This window comes from Siphateles boraxobius, unplaced genomic scaffold (assembly GCF_051911475.1).
Source record: "Siphateles boraxobius isolate OS27281-9 unplaced genomic scaffold, OSU_SipBor_1 65, whole genome shotgun sequence".
In the NCBI taxonomy this organism is placed as follows: domain Eukaryota; kingdom Metazoa; phylum Chordata; class Actinopteri; order Cypriniformes; family Leuciscidae; genus Siphateles; species Siphateles boraxobius.
The window spans coordinates 6,022,645-6,042,849 of record NW_027509192.1 but is presented as its reverse complement, the minus strand read 5'-3'; the positions used below and the strand labels follow the sequence as shown (position 1 = coordinate 6,042,849).

General features: G+C 34.9%; 1 protein-coding gene across 1 annotated transcript in view; it reads left to right on the top strand.

The window, feature by feature from the left end:
* zcchc14 (zinc finger, CCHC domain containing 14) overlaps positions 1–20,205 on the top strand; it is a 42,868-nt gene that overhangs the window by 13,135 nt on the left and 9,528 nt on the right. Inside the window, exons 3-9 of the mRNA XM_077210422.1 lie at positions 9,509–9,579; positions 9,759–9,830; positions 10,110–10,195; positions 14,531–14,625; positions 16,016–16,052; positions 16,133–16,418; positions 16,602–16,690. Of these exons, the coding sequence (XP_077066537.1) occupies positions 9,509–9,579; positions 9,759–9,830; positions 10,110–10,195; positions 14,531–14,625; positions 16,016–16,052; positions 16,133–16,418; positions 16,602–16,690 (736 nt within the window). The remainder of the gene's footprint in view (positions 1–9,508; positions 9,580–9,758; positions 9,831–10,109; positions 10,196–14,530; positions 14,626–16,015; positions 16,053–16,132; positions 16,419–16,601; positions 16,691–20,205) is intronic.

Sequence of the window (20,205 nt, the reverse complement as noted above, 5' to 3'; positions counted from 1 at the left end):
CGAATTACCAATTTGCACCCACGACTTACTACGTCAGCATGTTTTACTAATTCGTTCCCTCGTTTTAAGTAAATCGGGCAGTGACAGCTCCGTCAACTGTCCCAAGCATCTTTCAAGCTGGCCACGGGCCATCGGGCAGTCCTTATGCTCAGAGCTTTTATCATTGTTTTGTGCCTGTTCGAATTAACTCTTGAGTGCTTGTTTAAACAGAAGGAAATGTGTGCTGTTTCGTCCTCACCTGTCTGTGTCCGCAAGCTATAAACACCCGGGTGATGATTGACGGCATAAATGACTGGTTATATTAGAGCAAGCAGCACTCGCATCGAACAAAGTTTACAAAGAGTGACTGTTTTGTCCACGTGTTTTTGACCATCGCTAATGTAACGTATTGGGAAGCAAGAATGTTCCCAGACAGGAGATTTATATGATGCTGGCAGGGGCTTGTATCAGGTGCCCAAACAGAATTAAGTTGATACCCACACACACAGATCTGCAAAGACTAAATAAGCAGTATCTCAGAAGCAAGGGCTTTGTTGTACTGAATATAGAAGGTATTATTAAATAATGTTGAAGAAATTGCATTTACAACAGATTATGGAGAGTTGTTGTGTTTATTTTTCGCTGTTGGGCTCTCCATATTCCGTCATTTTTCTTTTCTTTCATAAATCATTACTATTGGTCACCCTTTACATCTGTATGTTTTTTTTGTTTGTTTTTGTACAAATATTTAACCAATGAAAAGTATTAAAAAGAGCTTGTGACTAAACTTTGTAACTCCATTGGATCCTCAAACTGTCAGTAAAACCTCGACTCCAGCTCAATCTTGAATGAAGTGCCGAGGTGCCGAAGTGAAGTGCACTGTTTGGACCGTCTTTGCTTGTTTGCAATGCAATGGAAAATAAATAACTCTTTGAATGAGTACTGCGTTTTCTTTACTCAAGTATTTGAGGAGCAGAGAAGAGTGTCTTAGTCTGATTTGTCACATAGTCATATCCAATTCTCTCTTAAATAGCCTGTGTGAAGGACTTTTTTATTACATGAGATTTTGGCCAAATGACAGAAAAAACTGAGCGCCCACTTAGCTGCAGTAAACTTTATAACCTGTAAGTTGATGGAAACGCAATGCACTTAGTGCCTCAGATGCGGCCATTTTATTGACGGAAACAACGCGTATGTCCGAAATTCTCCAAAAATGTGCTGGTCAAAAACTTCGTAACTCCATTTGAGCTTGATTTCGGTAAAATGTTAATAATCTAATGACAAATGCAAGTGTCTAAACATATATAAAGCACAGTGTTTAATTATTTAAAAATATACAGTGTTTTTTCCATTTCTTGAGGTTTTGAAGATACAAGGTTTCACCCCGACTGCAATATAGTTTATTTTCAGTTTTCATTTCCAGAGTTTTAACATTGCTTTATGGGGTTTGGAATGCAATGTTTTTCTATTGTTATTAAAACAGAAATGCATGCTACATGAAATCCATTTATTATGAATTCCATATCTGGTTGAAGATTGAGCCTCACTCATAAGGGTCTGCTTATCAGGTTTAATAGGTTCTTTAGCTGTAGTTATGAGATTTTTGATCATTTGCTCAGGTGGACTCTGCACTCTGTGTGAACTTTTGGGTCTTATTGTAGATAGACTTTAAATACACATGGGTATGAGTCCCCAGAGTTTGCATTCTTAACTTGTGGAACATGAGAGAGTTTGCCTCATGTTTAATGGAATATCTTGGCCTGGCACTTTTCAAGACTGGTTTGTGTGTTATTAAAAGACTGTGTAGTTTTCGGTTTTAATCCTGAGGAGAATATTAGATACAAAACCTACTACATTTTACATAGACTCACATGTCCACACAAGTTTTTCTGGGATGTGTGCTCTCATTTCTTGAATTATGCTCTGTTGTGAGCATAAGTGTGTATTTGTGGTCCTATTTTGTCTCGCTGTTGGCTAATGCAACAGTAGCACCAGCAGGGCAGATTAAAGTGACCCCACATGGACTATTCTACCTGTTGTTCTTTACATAGTTAGTAGCCTACATTCAGTATGTATACATAGAGAACAATATTACGATATTAAGCCGATTAAGACAATACTCTGATTAAGAAACTACCATTTAAACAGGGATTTCTGGTTACCTTAATCCGGCTAAAGTCATACTCGAAGTGAACACAAATCGAATTAAGACATTTTAGTCTTATTATCGAAGTGCATTATAGACATGTACACACCTTAATCAACGTTGTGTGTGAGTTTTCGCCGCATTTTACGACAGGACACATACACAAATTGTCAACCGTTTGACAGCAAACAAGAAATCTGGCTGCAGAATATGTATCTGCCGCCGTCTATTAGCACGTCATGACAAATAATTATCTGCACTTGAAGCTTTTGTGAAATTAAAAATGAAACACCCAAATCTGTATATGGTACCATAACGAAGACGAACTGTATGTTGATACGTGAAGTTCTGGACGGAACGTCGGACGGCCTCGGTGGCATGGTCAACATGTCAAACGAGAACATGAATATTCTAAAAGCAACTCATGTAAACACCTTAATCAGAATATTGTCTTATTCAGAATAAGGTCAATAATTAGATTACTGCTGTCCATGTAAACGTAGTCATTGTGATCCCATTTACTGTAATTCAGATTTGGTAATGTGAAAAAGTATATATCTGGATTAAGGTGATCCAATCCAATTTTGCTTTGAAAAACTAGCACAAAAGGAAGACAGGTTACCTGATTCTGGATAGCAAAACAACAGGAATACACAAACTGCTCTTTTTTTCCCCAGAAAACACTTGCATACTAGAATGTCATGCATATTCTCAGCTTATCTCAGTGTACATTTGCAAAAGAAAATGTCAGTGACGTTTGACATGTTGAACCATGTGTTTGTGTATATATAAAACTAAGATGCCTGAAGTTAAAATATATGATCGGTTGTGTATATAGCTCATTCTTATGACCTGGGATCATATTGCTCCGTTCATTGCATATCTATACCATAACGTAATGTAAATGTCAGTTCAGGAAGGCTTTTGTGCTCAGCGGGTGTGCTGAAGGCATTGGCCATTGGAATCGAACAGAGCAGAGATAGACTGTTGTTTTGTCTGCTGGTAATTTAATGCTTCTCTGCTGCATTACCTCATGGCTTCACCGCATACCTTCAGCACGAGCCGTAGCAATCCGTCAACACCCTCAAACACACACACACATTCATATTTATTGGGTTTAATTGAACATACTCCATTCCCATTGGATATTGACTTTGTTAAAACCTGTGAGGTTTATATACATATACACTGTTCTTCACAGGATCTCACAATGATAACGACATTTTACCAGAAGCTCGGCCGAGTTCGGCTGTTTGTCGAGTTGATGTTGGAAAGGATGTGTATGCATCCATGACTCTAGATCTGCTTGTCTCTTCTTGAATGTTTGTCCGTGTGTGTGGAGTTATTATGTGTGCATTATAATGCTCGCTGGGTAACTAGAGCTGTAAGAATGGGAGAATGCCTCGGATTACCGGGCCTGGCATCAGGTATGCGGCAACTGCAAGCCTCAGGGCATCCAAAGTATACAGAGCATAGAGAGGAAGGTATGTGTGTGAGAGTGTATTAAAAAAGTATAGAAATGTGTTTTGTTTGTCAGATACAAAGAGACAAAGAAAGATGTTTTAGGGTTCTGAACGGGATTTCATCAAGTAACAACATTCCAATCAACCAATCAGTTAACAGTGTATGTCAAGTTTTGTCTTACAGCAAGGGTTAGGGGCTTCTACACCATTCTTATTCATCTATCATTTCCCTTTGATTTTAGGGATAAGTTATGGGTAGGGTTAGGTTTAGGGGTAGGGATAAGGTTAGGACTAAATTTTCGGACAGGAGTGTTGTTCCAGGATCAACAAAATACCGGGTATATTCGGTAACCGCTGATAGACGCTGCTTTTAAACGCTCTCGTTCGTGTTTGTTTGAGCACTCTCTGAGCGTCAAAGGTTTCTGTTTACACCGTGTTTTTACAAGCGTTGAGTATTGTAGCCAATAACAATCATATCTGTAGAGCTCATGACCGCAATGGCCAATCAGAGGTGCTAGGCAGTACGTTAGTCGGAATCCGCTTAACCTTAACCGCTTAATCCTTTCATTATAACCAACAAAGATTAAACACGATTTAAAGAAGGGATTCTTTGTGCAATTAAGACCGCTTTTTTTATAATGGGAGTTTTCGTGAGAGTGGAGAATTCAGTGAGCTTGCGCTTTAGAGATTGACAACCTTAGTGATCATAATGGGAGGTTCTTCTTTTGCTTTCTGTTTATGAACCATTCACAATCTGAATACAAGTTTAGTTTTTCATGCTGCTAAGTACAAGGCAAAGTTTTTGGATTGATAACCGTATTTAAATGTGCGATTGAATCAGAAACTGCGATGATTGACAGTGATAACCAACGGACGAGACAAACTGGACATTTTAAAAGTATTTAATTCAACAGTTTTTCCTGTGGTATCTAAATTGTTACCGAAAACCATGATATTTCGGTACCTTGACAACCCTACTGTATGTTCAAACGTGATGGGTTGTTAACAGGAACTTTTAGGGCAGAATTCAAAAGATCAGTTTCACAAATGTACTTTAAGACTCTTTAAGATTTTTTCTCATTTACTTTGACATTTGTTGAATGAAACTAAAGCTAAATTTGTTGTCTTTTGATTGACAGATTGTTTGAAGCACTGCAGGCATCTTGTGCTATTTGAAAAGAGAATTAAAACTAGAGAGATCCCAATCCAATATCTAAAAAACTAATAGTTATTTTGTGTGGTATTATGGAAACCCATCCTGCAGTTTTCTAAGAAAACTTGAAGTTCCTCCTTCTGACCATGAACAGACTTTTCACAAGTGATTGAATTGGCTTGACAGGATGTTGACTTTGAATTCGAATGAAAGGAAAAGGAAATTACTGAATTTCATTTCAAAGAAATTCAGTGCAGTTACTCCAACGTTTTGTGACGAAACACAAATAATCATCACATCATTAGTTTTAACTAATTATTCTTATCTTTTTGTTTAATATTTGTAATATTTTTGTATGCATGGATTATACATATTTCTCTCTCATCTAAGTTCAGTCACATCAAAAAAGTTTATAACAGATCACATTGTTTTCAAACTTTATTAAAATCAATATTGACAAAGAAACTTGGTGTAGATAATTACTTTTTTGGGAAATTAAATGTTTCCTCATAAAATGAAAGTTAATTATTTTAAATATAATGAACTGTATATAGTATTAATGATAAAATATATACTTTTATAGGTGGCATTCCTAATATTTATATAATCATATTTATGTTTTATGTATGATTCATAATTCATACTGAAACGTATAATTAAAAAACTGTTTTTTAATGTTTTTAAAATAAGTCTCTTCTGCTTACCAAGGATGCATTTATTTGATCAAAAATGCAGTTAACATTATGAAATATTATTACAATTTAAAATAGCTGTTTTGTATTTTAAAATATTTTAAAATGTAATTTATTCCTGTGATGCAAAGATGTCACATGATCCTTCATAATCATTATAATATACTGATTTTATGTTCAAGACACATTTGTTATTGTTATCAATGTTGTATTTTCCCAGAATTCTCTGATAAATCGAACGTTGAAAATAAAATTTTTCTTTTTTCTTTTTTTGTAACCATGTAAAAGTATTTACTGTCACTTTTGACAATTTAATGCACATTTCATTTTTTTTAGTCTTACTTTATCAAACCATTGAATGGAGCTGTTTTTATCAAGAAACGTTTCCATAACGTTATCTGAAACATTCAACGCAAAATGAAATAACCGTATAGAAAACCAACCTCTATCATTTCAGGAGGTTCAGAAAGGAGAGGTGAAGAAAGAAAGAAGCAAAAAGTGACAGATGAAAGAAAACAACTTGTTCAGGTCATCTGCACCTGTGCATATCCATGAGTTATTAGAGCCCAGTGCTGAAAACTCACGTGGGAGGACAGGAGAGATGGCAGGTGTGTTCCCATAATGCCCCTTTGCAGTGAGCAAAGCTTGAAAAGTGCAATGATGCCTGCAGTGAAAGGTCAAAGGGAGGGGGAGGACAATGAACAATGTATTTGTGCTGTGTCCTCGAATATTATTGCTGTACTTTCACTCACTTAATATTACACCAAATATTAAATAGCAATGATAATAAAAATTATTCTTATTCTTATTAATAATATAATAATATTTTTATTTATATTTATATATCTTTTACATATAATATATATATCAAGTAGTATATTTTAATGTGTTGGTACTATATATTAGTTAAATATATTTTATATAAATATAATAATATAATTGCTGTATTTTTCACTCACTTAATATTACACCAATTTTTAAATAGCTATGATAATCAAGGTCAAAGTTTATTTCTATAGCACCTTTTAACAACACGGATGTTGACCAAAGTGCTTCACAAGTAAATCAAAAATACACATACAGTAAAACAGAACATAACAAAAATTCAAACCAAATAGACCTAAAAAAATAAAACAGAAGATGTATAATAAGTAAAAGAAGTCAATCCTGGCAACATCACAAAAACTGCAACCCCATAGCATTTACAAAATGCATAGATCATTAAAACAATTTTTTTAATAAGCTTGAGAAAAAAAGGTAGGTTTTAATTGATGCTTAAAAACGTTTAATGTAGGAGAAGCTTGGTAAAGGTAGTGTGTTCCAAAGTTTTGGAGCATAGACTGAAAAAGACCTATATTATAATAATAATAATAATAATTATTATTAATAATATTTTAATATATATATATTTATATATAATTTATATCAATAGTATATTTTAATATGTTGGTACTATATATTATTTCAATATATTTTTTTAGAAATATAGTAATTGTATCATTAATAACATGTATTTTTGTAATATATGCTTTTTATATAGCAATAATAATAATTATTAATTATTATTTCTATATAAAAATAAATGTATTATACATTAACATATTATTATTGCTATTATTCATATTTTTAAATGAATATAAAATACAACAATAATGTGTCAAATTTACACCAATTTGCCTTTCTGTTCTCAGGATTTTCATGTTTTATGTGCTGATTTTGGGCTCTGTGATTCATGAATAATTTAAATTGTTTATAGTCTGCTTTGTTACAACAGTAGTGTAAAAATGCATACCCTACTGGAGAACTGATGTAGTTAAATATTTTAGTGTGATAGAAGAGTGTTTCAGAGCAAAATACTCTAAAATGACATCTTCTAAAGGAAAACCTATCACGGAAAGCATCACGTTCTTTTTTAAGCATCACATATTGTGTATAATCCCATGCAATCCTTATCGTAAACATCATCAAAACACATGAATGTAATAATTGCAACATCCGGCATGGAATGTTTTAGTGATATTGTACTTGAGCAAATACTCTAAAATGATTTTTTCCCTTCAGATTAAAAATACTTAACATCTCATCCCGTTTGTACTTTACACATTTGTCTTTGTCCGTCTGTCATCTCAAACCACTTCACAAATCTCTTCCTCCTCTGGCACTGACCTCTCTCTGGGTTTGTGGTTCACTTTCACTCCACGGCGCACACTCACACACAAATACACACACACACACATATAAAAACACACAGTGTAATGAGGGGTTTGGTGGGTGGATTGGGAGGAGCAGACAGGCATCTCTCTTTGCCGAAGGGAAAAGCCTCTTGCTCTCCAGAACATTCCAGATGAGCTCACACTCGCCTGCCGGAGATGAGACCATGAGAAAGCCCTAAAGTCTGTGCAACAACAAAGAAAGTTCTGCGATCGACTACTAACTCATGTCGTTTCAAATCTGTATGGCTTATAGTTTCTTTTTTGAGGAGCACACATTTTTTTATAAATCTTATATTTAGAAATGTCTAAAATATTTATCTCAGTGAATGAGAGAATTGAAGGCGATCTTCTGCTCTTGGATGTGTAGAACTCACAGAATTACATTCAGCTCTCTTTGTCCACACACACACACACACACACACAAACACACACACACACACACACACACACACACACACACACACACACACACACACACACACACACACACACACACACACACACTACAGGAAGTGCTGACTCTGCAGGGTATATTTAACACGGTCCCCCATGTTTACGGTGAGCAGACTCCGGATGTGTTCCTGCTCGCTTGTGTGCGAACGTGTGTGTGTGTGTGTGTGTGTGTGGCATATGTACACACTTAAGCAGGACACTTGAGTCTCACTTATAATATGTGAATATCACGAACACTACCATACCAAAGCTTGGAGTTGAACTTGAAAGAATTCTCTTATGCTCACCAAGGCTGCTTTTTTTCGAGTGAAAAGCACAGTAAAACAGCATATTACAGTAATATTGTGAAATATTATTACAATTTAAAATAGCGGTTTTGTATTTGAATATATTTTCAAATGTAATTTATATACGTGTTGCAGAGTTGAATTTTCAGCATCATTACTCCAGTCTTCAGTGTCACATGATCCTTTAGAAATCATTCTTTGCTTAAACAACATTTCTTTTTATCTTATTATCAATGTTGAAAACAGTTGTGTTGCTTAATATTTTTGTAGAAACTGTGATCCATTTTATTTCAGGACTCTTTGATGAATAGAAAGTTCAGGAGAACAGCATTTGAAAAATAAATGTTGTACCATTTTAAATGTATTCACTCTCACTTTTGATCAATATAATGCATCCTTGCTGAATAAAAGTATTAACTTTCTTTCAAAGGAATCTCACTAACCCCAAACTTTTTAACATCAAACCATTTAAATATGACAAAGTTACGAAACAATATATATTGTCTTCTGTCGCTCCTTATTTTTCTCTCTGATGCTCTTGTTTAACTTTACTGTCTGTTTTGAACTTCCCTGGTTTGCCACCAAAATATGTTGTGAAATGAACTGCCTGGAGGCTTCTCTCAGGTTCTTCCTCCTTAGCTAAATCTGCTCCAATGTGTTCTAACCTGCCAGAAACCGTCAGAGAGGTTTTTAAGTTCTGGAGGATTTTCTCACATACTCTTCTCCTCTTTTAGAATCCAAACAGTCTGTGATAATACAACCATAATTCATTATGGAGAGTATGTGTGTAATACTTATTCAAAGCTTGGGGTGTGAATGTAACTCATTCTGTTATTTTGAGTAAATGTAACTATATTTTGTGCAACAATCCAGCATTTCAAGACAAATCTCAACTTTGTTGGCGAATATGATTTCATATATTCTGCATGATGTGCTGATTTGGTGCTCAAGAACCATTTCTTATTATCATACAATTTTGTGGTGTTAGATGATGCATTAAAAAAAAGGATTTTTTGATTAATAGAAAGTTGAAAAGAACAGCATTTAATGCAACAATGTAAAAGTCTTCTGTAACCAAACAGATTTTAACCTTTCTTGTCTTTTTTGTGCTTTTTTTTTCAGTTTATGTTGAAAGAATTGAACTAAGAGGAGTTAACCCCAATTCAGACAAACCAACAGAATACATCCTGGAGGTGAGTTTTGTGTCAGTTTGTTGTAAAAACAGTAACCGCTGATCAAAATCTCCTTCATATTATAAGTAAAAAGAGGTCCTTTCTATAGTTGTGTCATGTGTTTTACAGAATAATTGTAGCCAAAATGTAAAATGTAGTTGGCATGTTATATGTTTGTCATACTTTTGTCTTGGTTGAAGGCCTTGTGGTCCGACTCCACTTTGTCGACTGTCAGCAAAACCCCTCAGGAAGTGCTGGAGTTCATCTCCCAGGTGACTGACAGTCATGTGTGTGTCGTTACATGCGTGTTAGAAATGTTGAACCTGTGTGTAAAGACCAAAAGTCTTAAAAATAAAACATTAGCATTCCTGTTCATCCTAATTTCTTGCCCATCACTGGAACCGCCGGAAAGTTGCGTAGTCGAAAAATGCTTTGACTTTGACTGAAGAATAATCAATGCTGTAAAGCTGAAAACCAGTGAATCTTTACAACCTGTCAGCACTCAACAATGAACTGTGAAGTGTGATTGTGTCTCTGTTCTCTCTTTTCAGCTCTCTCAGCTCTTTCCTGATGAATGTCTGGAGAAACTTCTGCCTCAGATGCCTGGACTTGATTCCACTCATGAACTAGATCCTCGGTATTTCTGCTTCTGAATCCTAACAAGAAATGCGCAAACAGATACACTAATTCTCATTTATACAATGTTTTTATCAGGGATGGGTTATAAATGTTATATTTGCAATATATTTGCTGACAGATAGTTTTTAAAATGCAGTTGCAAAAAAAAGAGATTTTTTATGTTTTAAAATGGTTAGTAAATATATATGTGGGGATCTATTGTTGTTTATTATTCTATATTATTATAAGTTAAAATGCCGATTTAATAAAATAACCTAATTTTATTATATATATATATATATATATATATATATAGATAGATAGATAGATAGATAGATAGATAGATAGATAGATAGATAGATAGATAGATAGATTGATATAGATATAACATTCTCTCTATATACTATCATTCAAAGAAATTAATAGTTTTATCCAGCAAGGATTCATTAATTAATCAAAAAGGACTAAAGAATTTTTATATATAAACTAAAATAAATTCTGTTTTTTACTTTCTATTGATCAAAGAATCCTGACAAAAAAGGTAGCACTGTTTTCATTGATAATGAAATGCTTCTTGTGTCTAACAAAAATCTAACAAAATAAATAAATTGATATATATATATATATATATATATATATATATATATATATATATATATATATATATACAGGTCCTTCTCAAAAAATTAGCATATTGTGATAAAGTTCATTATTTTCCATAATGTAATGATAAAAATTAAACTTTCATATATTTTAGATTCATTGCACACCAACTGAAATATTTCAGGTCTTTTATTGTTTTAATACTGATGATTTTGGCATACAGCTCATGAAAACCCAAAATTCCTATCTCAAAAAATTAGCATATCATGAAAAGGGTCTCTAAACGAGCTATTAACCTAATCATCTGAATCAACTAATTAACTCTAAACACCTGCAAAAGATTCCTGAGGCTTTTAAAAATTCCCAGCCTGTTTCATTACTCAAAACCGCAATCATGGGAAAGACTGCCGACCTGACTGCTGTCCAGAAAGCCATCATTGACACCCTCAAGCAAGAGGGTAAGACACAGAAAGAAATTTCTGAACAAATAGGCTGTTCCCAGAGTGCTGTATCAAGGCACCTCAGTGGGAAGTCTGTGGGAAGGAAAAAGTGTGGGAAAAAACGCTGCACAACAAGAAGAGGTGACCAGACCCTGAGGAAGATTGTGGAGAAGGACCGATTCCAGACCTTGGGGGACCTGTGGATGCAGTGGACTGAGTCTGGAGTAGAAACATCCAGAGCCACCGTGCACAGGCGTGTGCAGGAAATGGGCTACAGGTGCCGCATTCCCCAGGTCAAGCCACTTTTGAACCAGAAACAGCGGCAGAAGCGCCTGACCTGGGCTACAGAGAAGCAGCACTGGACTGTTGCTCAGTGGTCCAAAGTACTTTTTTCGGATGAAAGCAAATTTTGCATGTCATTCGGAAATCAAGGTGCCAGAGTCTGGAGGAAGACTGGGGAGAAGGAAATGCCAAAATGCCTGAAGTCCAGTGTCAAGTACCCACAGTCAGTGATGGTCTGGGGTGCCATGTCAGCTGCTGGTGTTGGTCCACTGTGTTTTATCAAGGGCAGGGTCAATGCAGCTAGCTATCAGGAGATTTTGGAGCACTTCATGCTTCCATCTGCTGAAAAGCTTTATGGAGATGAAGATTTCATTTTTCAGCACGACCTGGCACCTGCTCACAGTGCCAAAACCACTGCTAAATGGTTTACTGACCATGGTATTACTGTGCTCAATTGGCCTGCCAACTCTCCTGACCTGAACCCCATAGAGAATCTGTGGGATATTGAGAAGAGAAAGTTGAGAGACGCAAGACCCAACACTCTGGATGAGCTTAAGGCCGCTATCGAAGCATCCTGGGCCTCCATAACACCTCAGCAGTGCCACAGGCTGATTGCCTCCATGCCACGCCGCATTGAAGCAGTCATTTCTGCTAAAGGATTCCCAACCAAGTATTGAGTGCATAACTGAACATAATTATTTGAAGGTTGACATTTTTTTTGTATTAAAAACACTTTTTTTATTGGTCGGATGAAATATGCTAATTTTTTGAGATAGGAATTTTGGGTTTTCATGAGCTGTATGCCAAAATCATCAGTATTAAAACAATAAAAGACCTGAAATATTTCAGTTGGTGTGCAATGAATCTAAAATATATGAAAGTTTAATTTTTATCATTACATTATGGAAAATAATGAACTTTATCACAATATGCTAATTTTTTGAGAAGGACCTGTATATATATATATATATATATATATATATATGTGTGTGTGTGTACAGGAAGAAGAGTCAGTATTGTTGTTCCACTCCATGTTTATGGCTTCAAATAGTTCATTAGTAGGTAAAAATGTCTCCCAGTTTACGTTTAAGACCAAAAGTTTGAGACCAAATGACCAGGCGAAAACATCAGCCTGATGGACTTGTTCTCATGCAACTTCTTGATTGTCTTTGCAATTTGGGCCCTGTCCACACGGAGAGGCGTTTAGCTGTATACGTAAACAAATTTTATCGGATCGGCGTTTCGTCCAGACGGATCCGGCGTTTTGGGAGACCGAAACCGCTATTTTTTTAAACCGGGTCCCAGGGTGGATAAATCTAAAAACGACACCCTTGCGTCTTCGTGTGTATGGCCAATCCGTATATTTTGTGAAACGATGTTAAATTTCTCTGTACTGTAGGCCTACATTTTGTACCCATTAAAGAAAAGTTAGTTTCATATTTATGTTTAAATAATATGTTATTTTTTCCATTTCATATATGTTGATTATATGAAAAGTGAACAGCGTGAGAAGCCTAATCATAAGATGCGCAATATCGAGACACATCATTTTGACCACTTCATTAAGTTTTGTTTTATATAAAGCCTTTCTTTAAAGTGAATTTTGTTTTGTATAAATTGTATCTTAATTTTAATCAATGTTTCATCAACCACTTGCCTGGATTTAATAAATAAGAAGCAAATATAGCAGACAATAGCCATCAGGACACGGAGGCGCCGACGCGATATAACTTGCATCCCACGTGAACTGGAGCTTATCTCATAAATGAACAGAAACTCAGAAATATATCTAATCTTGAAATGTCTACTTTTAAACAAAACAATTCAAAACGAAAAGAAACAGACAACTCTCTTATAATCCGTATGAAGTGTGCATTTATCTCTATAAGCACCTTCACCTAGGCTACTGCCAAGGTGGCGAGTCAGCATCGTCACAGAAAACACTAGTAGGCTATATTAATAAATAAATAAAATGTCTCCTTGCTAAATTTGACACATTCATAATGATTAGGCTATTTTTCGGTTCTTTGTGGCAAGCTTTATGCGTCTGCTAACTAATCGAATATCGTGACTCATTCCTATTTTGTACCAGGCCATTTATGGTTTTTCATATTGTTCAATAAAGTTCTTGGTTAAAAAAAAAGAAAAAATAAGAAGCAACAGTTCCTAATATTATTGTATACAGCGTGCAAGGTTTATGCACAAGTCTTCTTCTCTGTTTTTAGTGTATCTGTGTCAGAAATACAGCGCCTCATACTTGTCTAGCATGTATACTACATCGTTTTCAGTGGTTTCGTGTGTACGCAGATATTTCTTGAGACGGCGCCATGTTTACGGAATTTTTTTTAGAACGAGGAAAAAAAAGATCGGATAGGGAAAGCTCTGGCTTCGTGTGGACGTGGCCTTGGGCAGGAACATTGTCTTGTTGAAAAATAGCATCTGATTATTCCTCTTTAGATAACAACTTTTCATTTGTGAGGAGCAAGCAATTCTGCAATATTCTCCTGTACTCCAAAAGTATTAAATTACTTTTCACACTGAAGTAGCTCACCAATAACAACAGCTAAAAAGCTCCTCTCATAATGACACTCTTCCTCCATGCTTCACTGTGCTAGGGATGCATTTTTTGTTCTATTTCTCACAAGATTTTTAAAAATCACCTTCTAACTCATGTTTCATTGTGATTCATCAAAGTTCTCACAATTCCCCCCACAACTCTGCTGAGCCACTCTGAATCAAACTTCCTATATTCTGCCAAAAACTGTTTTTCTGAGACAGCAATGGTTTTTAAGTAGTGCATTTGCTTAAGTTTAGCTAATTATTGACCGATAATTTGTGGTTAAAACAGTTAAAAGCTTATTGATTAGCCATATATATATATATACATAATCATTGATTTATTTTTTTACATTTATTTATTCATTTTGTATATCATATTTTGTTTTGTAGATCGTCCAGCCTTGGTTTTTGCTATATCAAAACCTAATCAAAATTGTATTAAATTTATGGATTTTTCCTCAATCCCACAGATGCTTGACCTCTTTTCCGCCTCATGTTCTCAAACACGACAAAGTCTGTTTCTTCTTCAGCACTTCGCCCACACCACAGCTCCCTACTAGCACAAGTAAGCCCCTTATTTCCCCCTTGCAATGGTTCATCCCTGCCACTTCACCATAGAGGTTTGTTTCAGGACCACACCATTTCTTGGGGAAACAGGGTTGGAGTTTATATCAGCTCAGATGGAATTTGATTTGTCCTGCTTGTGTTGAGATGCTTCAGAAGTGACCTCATCTTGGGAAACTATTAATAGGGCGAAAGGCCACTAGGACCTAGATGTGTATCTGTGATGTTATTTTTAGTGGTGGGGGAAGGGACAGACTGGATAGAAATAAGTGCAAAATTCTTATTTCTTGATAATGTGGTAGAATAGTCATAGCAGATACATTTTTCACCTATATTAGCCATCAAATACAATAAGAGAGGGCTCTGCAATAAGCAAACAAATCATTATGGACACTATTATTATTATTGTTAATATTACGATTGTTTACAACTCAGTAGCCGGTAGTTGAAATAATATCAGTGCAAATTGGCCATTTGGTGCAGTGCTGGGCCGGTACCGCTTTTATAGCTTTAAAATGTCGGTTTTATAGCCTTCCCCTTGAATTGGGCTCATGAGGGAAAAAACGCAAAAAAAGTTTGTGTACGTAAGGATAAGTCATGGTAAGAGGGGAAATAAAAATGTGTCTGGCCATTTGATTAGACAATTTCATACCGAGATAAAACGAAAGCTCACAAAACCTGTCAAAAAAAATCTGGGTTCATATTTCACCCCAAAATCTTAGGGAGACATAAACCCCCCAATTCTCACTACTGTAATGCAAAAAATCATTACTGCAATATGAAATAAAAAATTAAAACAGCAATATATATAAAGAACAAAAACAGTTTTATATATAAACAATAATATATATTATTGTAGTATTTGTTTTTTATTTACATTACAGTAATTTATATGAATTCAATATGGATCTAATAAAAAATCTATTTTAAAATCATAATCTAAACAATCCAAAAAACTGTTGGGTCCATTATGGTTTTTGGGGGTAAAATGTCCTTAATTAATATTTTTTTTAAATTAATTTTAAAGGTCCTAAATAGGCATTATTTTGTTACAAATTATATATATTTTTTTAAATTAAGAAAACAATTTTTTTTTAATTCATTTTATTTTTAATCTCATTTAAAAAATACATTCAACTTAAAATAAATATTAATGGTCATTTTGTCTATAAAAAAATTATATTTTTATTTATTTATATAAATATATATTTAAAAGAATTATTCAAATTAATTACATATTTTTTCATTTTGATGTGAAAAGTGACGTGTATGTGAGATTTTCCCATTCAATTTCTTTTCTGACATTTTTCTTTTCTTTTTTGACATGGATCTTTTCATGTCAAATCATCCTATACTCCTTAATCTCACTTTGTCACTTCCATGTTTTTCAGATCTGGGCTGTTTGCTTCAGTATAGGGGAGCGAGCAGGTGAGTTTAACAACCCCTCACCCCAAACACTAATACATCTCTCTTCTCTCCATCCATAATCCTCTATCACTCTGTCCCAGGCCCATTTGTGGCGTCGCCAGCATCCAGCCTGTCCTAAGCGTCCATGCCCCCCTCCCGCAGAGCACCTCTGCCCACCTGCCCCCTCTCCCCCCTCAGACAGCGGTGGCCATCCTCCCCGGCACTGCTGTACCAATGGGGGAGGGCAGTCCACCACAGACGCACCTCATAAACCCCGGACCCCTATCCCAGCACCCCAGCCCGGAGCAGAACGGCATCCTGGACTGGCTCCGTAAACTGCGGTTGCATAAATATTACCCTGTCTTCAAACAGCTAACCATGGAGGAGGTACGTGACTTAAAGTGGCTCTTTCCCTTGGTATGAGAATCATCTCTCAGATAAGAGATTAAATTTATTTAGGTTCAGGGAACAGATTTCGGATATTGCAGCCAAGAAATACATCTGTCCTTCCTAACAAATCTCTCCCTCTACAACTTATCTAAATTATGATCTCTTTATTCACTTTCTCAGTTCCTCGCTCTCACAGAAGAGGATCTCAACAAGTACGACCTCACTCAGGGGGCCAAGAAGAAACTAAAGACTCAGCTGGAGCTTCAGAAGTGAGTGTGATTTGTGCTCATAATATGACACTGACACATTTAAATCTGTGTGTATCGTGCCATAAACCACCTTAGAAACATTCAGATGTGTTTAAACGCAGTTATTGCTATGATAAATAGGAAATGCATTCAAACATCTCTTTTACATTTGTTTTCCATGGGTGTAAAAACCGCAACCGGTTAGCACATTTTTTTTTTTTTTTTTTTTTTTACTTTTTTTTTTATATATTTATCAACTTTTTAACAACATATATTACACACACACCAGGAACAAAAATACAAAATGCAGTATAGACACATATTGATTGCTTTCGCATCATTACAACTTAGCATATCTCAATTTGTACAGGACTCACATCCTCAAGACTAATGAACTAAAAAAAAAAAATACAAACTATTAAGGCCTCCTAATACAAATACATCCTATAATCTCACATATCTTCAATTGTCTCTTTAAACATGTCACAATCCTCCTTCTCTATGAAAGATCTAAAGGGATTCCAAACTTCTTCAAAAGTCTTACCGTTTCCTTTAATAATATATGTTATTTTCTCCATTGACATATTCAGTACCATCTCCCTGAGCCACCTTTTTATGCTGGGTGGTTCTAGATTCTTCCATTGTACTGCAATGAGGCGTTTAGCTTGTAAGATGCACATAGAAATAAAGATACATTCCTTTGACTTAAGCTTAGGATACAAATGCAGTAGAAAAATCCTTGGTCCAAAAGGAAGACTCACATTTATAATTTTACCAATCATATTATGCACTTCTTTCCAGAATTTCGATATTTCTTCACTTTCCCATTTACAATGGAAATAGGTACCTTTACAAACATTACACTTGGGACATGTATCTGGTATATTTTCATTAAATTTGTTTGATAATACTGGAGTTATGTATATACGCATAAGCCAATTATATTGCAACAACTTTAATCTTGTATTAACTGTTTGTACTTGAGCATCTTGACAAATCTCACTCCATTCACCTGCTGTGATCTCCTCGTTAAGATCCTTACTCCATGCTCCTAAACGAGAGCTAGAAGAGCCCTCTACCAACATATTGTACAGAAGTGAAATCCGACCTTTATCATAACAATCTTTGGTGACTTCTCTTTCCAAAACTGATTATGGTGGTATATTTCCAGTACTTTTTTGAAATGATAAAATGAAACCTCTTATCTGTAAGTACCTAAAAAAATGACTTTTAGGTATATCAAATGTATTACTCAATTCTTGAAATTACATAAGATTGTCTTCCTTATATAAATCTTTTATACTTTTAATACCTTTTTCTGCCCACGTCTTAAAACCTACATCTACTTTTCCGGGACTAAACATAAGATTTCCCCATATTGGACAGTAGCGAGATATCTAATTTTTATAGGAGATATTCAAATATATCTGCGTCTCATGCCATACCCTTACCATATTTAAAACAAATGGATTCGTAACATTACCCTTCATTTTCTGTAAAATTTTACGATCTAAATCATATAAATATGATTCCAAGGGTATTTTATTCGGAATAGAGTTTTTTTCCATTTCTACCCATACGGGTTGTTCATTAGATGTTTGAGAAGAAAAACATAATAGATCTTAACTGAGCAGCAGTATAATACCCTTTAAAATTAGGGCATTGAAGCCCCCCCCCCCCCCCCCCCCCCTATCAAATGGCAAATATAAAAGAGATAATCTAATTCTGGATCTTCTATTGTTCCATATGAATTTAATAATTAACTATAATTATAATTATATTATATTATAATTATAATTTTTAAAATATTAATTCTTCCTATTAAAGACAACGGTAAAGAAGCCCATCTTTCAACCAGCGTCACTGTATTCTCAAAAATTGAATTATAATTTTTTGTTACTATGCCTTCCAGTTTTGGAGTAATTTTAATTCCCAAATATGTAAAAATTTCCACATTATTAAACATATCTACCTTACTGATAGAACTTTTCCTTTCTTCTTCATTCAGCAACATAACTGAAGATTTTGAATTATTGATCCGATACCCTGAGATTTTCCCAAATGTCTCTATGATTTGAATTAAAGCCGGAATGGTTGAGTCTAATTTCTTTAAAAATAATATAACGTCGTCAGCAAACAGCGCTATTTTATGTTCACTGCCAAACATTTCTATACCTTTTATATCCCTTTCTTTTCTGATAGCAACTGCTAAGGGTTCAATAGCCATCAGAAAAAGGAGAGGGGAAAGAGACGATCCCTGTCTACATCCCCTAGAAATATTCAATGATTTTGATATAAAATTATTTGTTAAGACCTCTGTCGAAAGATTCTGGTACAACAAATTAACCCATTTGCAGTATTTTTCTCCAAATCCAAACCGAATTAAAACATCAAACAGAAGTCCCATTCCACCGTGTCGAATGCCTTTTCTGCATCTAGTGCTAGTAATGCAGTATCTTTTCCCCCCTTTTGTTGATGCAGGATATTTAGCACTCTTCTTACATTGTGACATCCTTGTCTATTTATCATAAAACCATTCTGATCCATCCCTATGACGTACGATGCTACAGTTTCTAATCTTCTTGCCAATATTTTGCTCAGGATTTTAGTGTCTGAGTTTAGTAAACTTATAGGTCGAAAATTTTCACATTTATTGTTAGGTTTTCCTGGTTTAGGCAATAAGGTAATTATAGCTTCATTCAAAGACATCGGAAGTTTAATCTCCGCAAAGGCTTCTACTAGCATGTTCAACATAGGTCTTACTAATTTATCTTTACATTTTTTATATATATCTATGGGGAGAACATCAGGTCCTGCCGCCTTCCCCGCTTTCATCAGATCGATCGCCTCTACCAACTCTTGTAAACTAATTTCTTTTCCTATTTCATCTTTATGTTTTTCTGGTATACTAGGTAACTCAAAATTATCCAAAAACGCTTTTTGTATTTCTGAACCCGAAGTACATTCAGAATTATACAGGTTCATATAATATGATCTAAATAAATTATTAATTTCTTGTGGATCAACAATGATATTACCATCTGACTCTTCAATCGAATCCACAGCCCTCTCCATTTGCTTTTTTTTTATTTGCCATTCCAACACTTTACCTGTTTTTTCGCCTTGATCATAAAATGTTTGTTTCAGCTTTAATAACTTAGCTACAGTTTTATTTGCAGAAAGTGTATTATATTTAGATTGAAGCATTAATAGCTGTTTATGTTTATCTGCACATATCGAATTACTATGATATACTTCATTTTCCAGCTCTTTAATCTCTTTTTCCAAATCTTTTAACTCCTGTCGAGATTTTTTACTTTTAGAACTACAAAAACGAATAATTTGTCCCCGAATAAAACATTCAAATGCCTCCCACCGAATTCCTGCTGAAGTTTCCAATTGATTTGTTTCAAAGTAATTGTCAATTTGATTGCTCAAGAACTCTACAAATGACGCATCCTTAAGCCAACTTTGCTGGAATCGCCATTTAGGGGGATCTTTAACTAATTTTGAATCGACATACGACAAAGACACTG